Raw genomic sequence first — 8,453 nt, forward strand, 5'->3', positions numbered from 1 at the left:
AGGACGGAACCGCATTGCTCAACGGATGAGTTCACAACGGTAGAGAGGCCAGCGAATACGGACAAGATGAGGGAGACCCGGGGGAACCGCGGAGAAGGGGAGGCGCAAAAGAAAAACATCCGCCACCACACACACACACACACACACACACACACACACACTCTGCCCGCCCCCGTCCACACCTACTTTTATAAACACACACGTAACAGGAGGACGCGGGTGTGACCAGCCTTTGGCACATGAGCGCATATGTTCGAGGCATTCGAAAAGGAAAAACGCAGGAAAAAAAAACGTTCAGGAACGTCTCTCTCTTTCTCTCTCTCTCTCTCCCCTCCCCTCCTCTCACTCATCCCTCTCCTTCCTCCTTCCTCCTTCCCCACCACACACACACACACACAGTAGGGAGCATAAGAAGAAGGAAGATCAGGGCAAAAAAAAAGGGGGGTGGGCAATGTTACTTGATGACCACAGACATAAATCAACCACATACGACACGCACATATGCACAGGTCAATATGTTTGTTTATACGTATTGACTGCAAACGTTGAGGTCCCGGTCCACGTTCACAGCAGCCGTGTGCCTGTCTGTGTAAGTGAAGAAGATGAGAGAGAGAGATGAACGCCCATAAAAGAAGTAAAAAAAAACGTGAAACCAAAGAGAGATCTCTGTTATAACCCCACCCCACACACACACACACATGGGCAAACGCCAATACGCACTCGTGCATATGTGGGTCAAACAGTTGCCCAAGTACACGCAAGCCAAGCACGACCGAGGGCCTATGTATGTGTGTGTGTGTGTGTGTGCGTGTGTGTGTGTGTCTGTGTGTATGTCGGTGTATTACAGCGCAGACACCACATTAAAGGGGCTTCAAAAGACGACGACAAGGGCAAAGTAAGAAAAAAGCAAGAAAAAAAGCGTGGCAGCACAGAGAGAAGAGGAGGCTGGAGAAAAGCAAACAGGAGAGAGCAGCACACACGAATACAGCGAGATGTGAGAAAAAAAAGGTGAGATCGGGAAAACAAAAAAAACACGAAAAAATATATATACAAGTGATAAGGGTTACTACATTGAAAATAAAGGGGAGTTACGGGGAACATCAAGATGTAGTTCAAGTACGAGAGATGATAGAGTAGAAGATCAAGTCGGTTGCGGCGAAGAAGTGTGCGTGTGTGTGGGGGGGGGAAGAGGGGGAGTGCACGCATACGCAAACAGAGATATAGATAAATTTGAAGTTAAAATGATAACAGGTATACGTGTACTCCGTAGCTTCAGGCTCAACCTGCGTTTGCATCACCGGGTCTTCCCTTCCTCCCCCAAATCTTCCCCCCCCCCTCCCTTTTTTTGTCATTGTGTGTTGGTAAGTCTTGTGTATGCGTACCGCGAGCATCCTTGTAGGTGATGTAGAGAAGAACGAAACAGAGAAAGCCGACACAGCGGTAGAAGAAGGGAGGAGGAGGAGGGCGAGGAGGGAAGAGGAGGAGGGAGAATTAAAGACCTTTACTTCGAATTCCCGCATGTGACCACCGAAACAAATTTAAAATGTGGAGGGAGAGAAAAAAAAAGAGGAGAGGAGAAGCGCTCAGGTGCACAAGCAAATTGAAAAACATACACAAAAAAAAAACTAACAATGGAGAAGAAGAAAAATGTTGTGAGCTCTTCTTTTTTTTGCGTGTTTCTCTGGCTATGTGATTCAAATAAGAAGCAGCGCGCAGGAAAGGAGGGGGAAAAGAAGAAAAATAGAAAGATGTGGGGAGGGGGGAGACACCATATATGACCCGCAGCATCTATTTTACAGAGCCAACGGTGGTACACGCACATCCACGGCGCCGCCGCACGTCGTCTTTTGCGTTATACAGCGACGACAGCGAGGGCCCCCCCCCCAGCATGCCGCCAGGCATCTTTGGCGGAAGAAATGGTTGATGAGAGAGAAACAAAGCGGAATCGGGAAAAAGGGTAAAAAAAAAAATGTATACTCCAAGAAGGAAGCAGCCGTGATTCCGTGGTTTGCATGTGAGTGAGTGTGTGTGTGTGTGTCTGTGTGTTCTTTTCATGAGTGCCGAGAGGGCAGCACCAAGAACAGAGAACCACACACTTTTACACGCGCGCAATATTTATACAGAGATATCCAGGGACAAAGAGGGAAGGAGGGGAAGAGAAAAAAAAAAAACAGCAGTTCTGAGCCAAAAGAGGGGGGCAAAAACACACACACAGGGCGCGTCTTGGTGGAGCGGTGAACGCACAAAAAAAAAGAAAAAGATGAAAAAAAAAACGGGTGGGTGCGCACAACAAGACATGTGTATAATTTCAAAACTAGACGAAAGGAAGGAAGGAAGGCGGGTGACATGTCGGAGTGAATACCGAATATAAACAGCGCCCCCTTCCCTCCTCCACCCCCTCCCTCCTCTCCCTCTCTCAAGAATATGGCACTCAGGGAAAATAAGCCAAAGAAGCCCAAAGGGGAAAAACAAAAGATGTCCTCTCTTTGTTTGATTGCATCAGTGTGTGCGTGTGTGTGTGCCCTCGGCTTGGTCACACTCTCTACCCACTTATCCCCTTCGTTCCCTCCTTTTTTTTTTACTTCCCCTTGGTCGCGTGAAGTTGCGTTGAACTCTCACTTAAATCCAGGCGCACGAGCATCACCACATGACCTTCAAAAAAAAAGGCCTGAAGAAACAAAAAAATTGTGTGGTTGGCAACTGGGGGGAGAAGAAGGGAAAGAAGGGGAAGAAGGATGCGTCCCAGACACACATATACACACATATATAGATATATATATGCACATATATGTGTGCATACTCAGAGAGAGGAGGAGGAGGAGGAGGAGGGAAAGAGGAGGGAGAGAGGAGGGAGAGAGGAGGGAGAGAGGAGGGAGAGAGGAGGGAGAGAGGAGGGAGAGAGGAGGGAGAGAGGAGAGGAGGAGGAGGAGGAGGAGAGGGAGAGAGAGAGGAGGGAGAGAGAGGAGGGAGAGAGGAGAGGAGAGGAGAGGAGAGGAGAGGAGAGGGGGAGAGAGAGAGGAGGGAGAGAGGAGAGGGAGAGGGAGCGAAACCAAAAAAAAAATTTGAAGGAGCTGACGTCAAAAAAAGGGAAACATTTTGCGTTTCTCCAAATAAACTGTTTGAATATCCGTAATTTTTGTGTGTATGTGTGTGCGTGTGTGTGGAGCCTCTGTTTCCAGCACGCGTCCACCCATGCACAAGTCCAAGAGGCTTCGTTGCTCCTTGTACCACAGTCTTCGCTGCAGTATGTGAGCATGCGTGGGGGAGAGGGATGTATGTGACCCAAGATGAGGAAAAAAGACGTTGCGAACACAGCAATGCAGGAAACTTTTTTCAAAGGAAAAGGGAAAAGAGAGAGAGAGAGCGAGCGAGGGTATAGAGTCACCTTGGTTGCTCTGCCCAGTGGCAACTCTCAAAGGAGCTATCTCGGCCCCTCCCCCAAGAAAAAAAAAGGCAAAACATGAAAACAGGGAGGAGGAGAGGGGAAGGGGAGAGCGAAGGGGGGAACAGCCAGCACAGGGACGGCTTCAAGCACAATATAACAGGCTCTTTGGGGGAAAAAAAAACAAGAAAAGGCAGTCCAGCCCACGAGCTGATGCGCACAAGGGGGGGGGGGGCGCGATATACAGGTCACGAAAGAAGTGACGGATGCGTCCAGAAGCTCAATATCACGTAGTTGGGCGAACGAAAGGGGGAAAGGGGGGGGCACAAGCAGTACACGTCGAGGATACAGGAAGAAGTATATTCTAGTACTCCCAAACACGGTCGTGCGATTGAATGAAGTCCGTCTCACTCGGTGATGGGTGCGCACACAGAAACACAGCGAAGGAGGAAAAAAAGCGATCCTGGCCCGAGACGCACAGAAAATGGAGAGGGGAAATACACTCAGGCGAACCAAAAAAGTAAACAGAGTAGCAAAGTGCAAAAAAAAACACACGCGCAGATGTCCACACACAAAAACACTACACACTTTGTTTTTTTCATTTTTGGAGCGAGACATTTATTTTTTTTTATTTTGGTCATTATTTGTTGTTGTTGTTGGACGGGTGGGGCACAAATGTATATGAATTAAAAGGAAACACTTCACAGAAAAAAAAAAGAGAAGAGACAGGGGGAGGGGAGGAGGGAGAGGGGGAGGGAGGGGGAAGAGGGGGAGGGGAAGGGGAGGGGGAGAGGGGGAGGGGAAGGGAGGGGGAGAGAGGGGAGAGAGGGAGGGGAAGAGAGGGGAGGGGAGTAGCAGTCAATCCTATACGATGGACAAAAATCTCCAAGAAATGAGAAGTAAGACAATAAAAAAAAAGGGAATAGGGGGAGAAAAGAGGGATCATAATCCTAAATGAATAAACTAAAAATAAAATTTAAAAGAGCAGGAAAACTTTTCAAATAAAAAAAAGGACGGGCAAATGCGCACACACCTGAAAAGTGACCAAAAAAAAACAGCGAGAGCAGAAAAAAAAATGTACAAGAGATGGAGAGAGGGGGGGGAAGGAAGTGAGGGGTGAGGGGTGAAGAGGGGGGCGGGGGGGGACAGTGAGTCCACATAGACATGCATACACAAATATAAATGCAGGCATATCGAAGATGAGAGGGAACGAAAATGCAAACAAAAGCAGTTCAATGCAGGAGGGAGAAAAAAAAAGGGGGCGTTAGAGGCAGAAATAACCTGCTCTATACATAAACAAAGTGTACCTTCACACACACACACACACATATACATATACATATATATTGATATATATTGATATATATATATATGTGTATGTGTGTGTAAATATATACACAGAGATGAATATATATACACATTATTGTTGTGGATATCGGCCAATATACGCACCCTTGCCTACCAGAAAAGGTGAGTGCAGCTCTATGTCTGTTCAGTGTGTATTTTTTTTTTTCCAAACAGGAGAAACAGAAAAAGAAAACAAAAATATATGTGTATATATGTGTATAAATGTGTATATTTACATATATGTATATGTATATGATCTATGTCTTCATGAAACGAGACGTCCATGGATCGTACAAAGGCAGATGGGCATAGACACAAAGAAAAGAGTTGGGGAGGAGGAGGAGGAGAGGAGGAGGGGGAGGAGGGGGGGTGAAGGGGTCATACACCACTACAGTATAGATGAACAGTTGTCGCGAAACGAAAACGGGGGAAAAATATTTACACACCAATAGACACTCGAGGCGCATTGCAATCACATAACATCATCATATATATACATATATATACATGTATACAAGCCCCCGCCCCAACAACAACAAAAAAAAAGACGGACTTCACATGACAACAACGACCTAAGATCGAACTTTTCTGTTAAAAATTAGATGTTGATAAAGAGGGGGAAAAAATAGGAGAAAGAGAGACGGGGGTGGGGTGACACAGTCTCCAAACAAAACAAATAAAAAGAAACAAGCAGACAACTTAATCGGGAAAAGAAGACAGGAAGAAAAGACCGTCCGCTGCGGTCAGGAAGAAACCGAAACGAGAGGGGGAGGGGGAGGGGGAGGAGGGGGAGGGGGAGGGGGAGGGGGGAGGGGGCAAGGGTGCGCCGTTCCCTTCCCTCTAGTCAGACGTCTCGGCACCCTCACCACATCACACCGTGTTGTGGTGTGTCCCCCCCCCCTCTTTGTACCAGACTGACCACACCCCACTCGCCCTTTCATGGTCCCTCTTTTTATTGTTTTTTTTTTCTTTTTTACGGGGGTGTGTCTACCGCGTTGGCCATGCGCCATCTTTTTCCCTCTCTGAACAGTGTGATGGCGGTGTAGAGCAACACGTCGCCTCCTCCTCGACACGAGCATCCAAGACGACGTAAAAAACAGAGCTCAAAGTGTGCGGCCCATCTGCTCCAATGCCCACATCGCAGCCGAGGCGAAGATCTCCTCCTCCTCCTCCTCCTCGGCGCGCAGCACCGCTGACGCCGGAGAAAAGAAACTGACCGAGGTGGACAGCGGAGACACCAGCTCAGGAGCGCCAGGCATCCCCCCGGGAGGTGCATCCCTAGTGAAAGGGATAAAAGAACACGCGCCGTTATCGCTGCTGGGGCTTTGCGCTGCATCTGCGACCGCAGCATCGTCGGCTGAGACCGGCCCCCTTGATGTCCATGCCAAAGGTGGTGTAAAGCCACCCGCTGACCATACACCGCCTCTGCCGCGTTGCTCGACGGCGCGCTCGAAGTGCGCGTAGCACCGCCTGAGCTGCCACACATCACATGGCTTCCCTGAAACCGCCGACTCTGTCGCGGCAGTCGGGCATGATGGAGTCCTGCCGACATTCCCGACGCGCGCCGGGCTACCAGCAGTGTCATCGACTAGTGACAGCGGCGCCTCGGGCGATATCGATGGCTCCAGCAACCCTGTCGAGGCGGTGACAAGCAACGGCGGCACGGCGCAGAGGTATCCAGACGTGGGAGCGGACACCGCGTAGGTGGATTCGAGCGACGCACCGCCACGCTCCGCCACCCATGGACGCATCGCCGCCGCTCTGGGCGATACAGGAGGCCGTGGGCACGCGCGGGACGACGAACCCGATGATGCAAGTAGGTCAGGGGCAGCGAAGGGGGAAAAGCAGTGCGAAAGGCTCTCCGACACTGCCGCCTCGCTCGACGCCACTCTCGACGATGCATGAAGCGAGAGTTGCTCTGTCCGCGTTGAAACACATAAACAGGGCGTGATGCGGGGTGGTGGCTTTGACAGAAGGGCTGTTCGCCACAGCGTTGTAGAAAGCAACGTACCCGTGGCTGGGCAGCCGCACAGCCACGGTGTCGCCGTTAGCGAGCGCGTCGAAGAGACTGTGTCCTGCGTGTGCGCCTTTGAGGTGAAGGCCCGCAGAGACAGCGCTGAGGTCAGCGTACCTCGTCGCTGGTTGGCATCCTCCATCAAAATCGGGGTCAAGTTTCCATTGGCGTGCGTGTCGCCGTCGTGCCCGTCTATCACATCGCCCTTCAGAGCGCATGACTCCTCAGCCCTGAAAGATGGAAGCAGTAAGAGTGGATAGCGCTGTCGCAGCTCGGTTTCAGAGGCGTTGTCCTCCCCAGGAGAACCAGTGTGCGGCGAGGTCGTGCTGATTGGCACGAGTCGCACGATGAGAGAGGCTAAAGCATTTTTAGGACCCTCGACGTTTGTCTCTGCTCTGGGTGTGGGCCTCTCTGCATGTTCCACTGCCCCCCCCTCCGCCTCTCGTGCATGCATGGAAACAGTCGAGGGGTTGGCGCTTGCAGGAAAGGAGTCCTCCTTCCCTGACGACAGGAGAGTCAACTCCAACACATGCCTCTCCTCCTTGAAAATATCACCGTTGTTGCGGCTGGGCTGTGAGCGCGGATATCTGATGGATTGTGAAGAGGCTAAGAGCTCTTCCACGTTACGGCCTCCCATACCTGAACCCATCGGCGCCACTCCTGCTTTCCCCAAAGGAGATTCACACGCAGTTATCCATGCGGGCAACAGCGAGCGGCTCCTCGTGCCCTTGCACCCCAACTCAGGCTCCGCAGAGATCGCTGTACCCATGGCTGGAGGAATCGCCTTGTCCGTCGAAGCCACGTCGAATGACGGAAGAGGGACATCGCCACTCACCAGGCAATACGCTGTGCCCCTACGTGATGAAGACGGCGATGACAGTGGCTGACGCGGAGTCCGCCTACTGCCGAGTTCTTCATCCTTCTTGACACCAATACTCATTGACATACAGCGGTGATGCGGCCTGCGATGCAGCCCGCGAGCGGACCTTGACGTACACACCACTCTCCCACGAACCAGCGGCTGACCCTTCATGTGTGGACTGCAGCTAGGCGAGTCCTTTTCATGAAAGCGAGCACCGCTGCCAGAGAACGACGCATGTGAGACAGTCGTCGCGACTCTGCCGTTTGGGCTCTGCACGTTCTCATCAATCTCCGCCAAGAACAACGGATTGAGGAAACCGTCGCAGCACAGTTGTTGGTGCTGCTGGAAGCGATGGTGGTGGTGGTGGTGGGAATTTGAAGGCAGCTGTGAACACTGGGCGTCAGCTTCGCCTCCGCTTGCCTTGGCCTTCGCCCGAAACGCCGACGGGTTCAGAGGCCGCATATTTCCCATATCCGTAATAGATCCCGCTGATCCCGTTGTGATGAAGTCTGTCGTGGAACCACCCACGACATCGTTTTGCTGAACAGTCGAGCCCACCGGAGAAGATGGAGTGCTCATTATAGAAACAGAAACTCACGGGTGGTTGTGTGCGTGTGTGTGTGTGTGTGTGTGCGTGTGTTTAATTCTTTCTTCTCAGACCCCCCCCCACCACCCCTCACTGAAAAAGAAAGAGGGACGAGTAATGGGGAAGGAGTGGGGAGTGGAGAGGGCCAGGCACCGTGCGGGGACACACACACACACAACGGCACACCGTATATATATATATATATATTTATGTAGGTGTATATACACACACAGAGAGAAAACGGTCTTCGTTCCAAAAATGA

General features: G+C 51.1%; 1 protein-coding gene across 1 annotated transcript; it reads right to left on the bottom strand.

The window, feature by feature from the left end:
* Nucleotides 1-5,832: 5,832 nt before the first annotated feature.
* JKF63_07491 (uncharacterized protein) lies at nt 5,833-8,184 on the bottom strand (the record flags this gene model as incomplete). Its single annotated transcript, XM_067903428.1, has 2 exons — nt 5,833-6,490; nt 6,608-8,184. 2 exons carry the CDS (start codon nt 8,182-8,184, stop codon nt 5,833-5,835), a joined length of 2,235 nt encoding a protein of 744 aa, XP_067758853.1.
* Nucleotides 8,185-8,453: the final 269 nt, after the last annotated feature.

The sequence above is a fragment of the Porcisia hertigi genome, chromosome 12, assembly GCF_017918235.1.
Source record: "Porcisia hertigi strain C119 chromosome 12, whole genome shotgun sequence".
NCBI lineage: Eukaryota > Euglenozoa > Kinetoplastea > Trypanosomatida > Trypanosomatidae > Porcisia > Porcisia hertigi.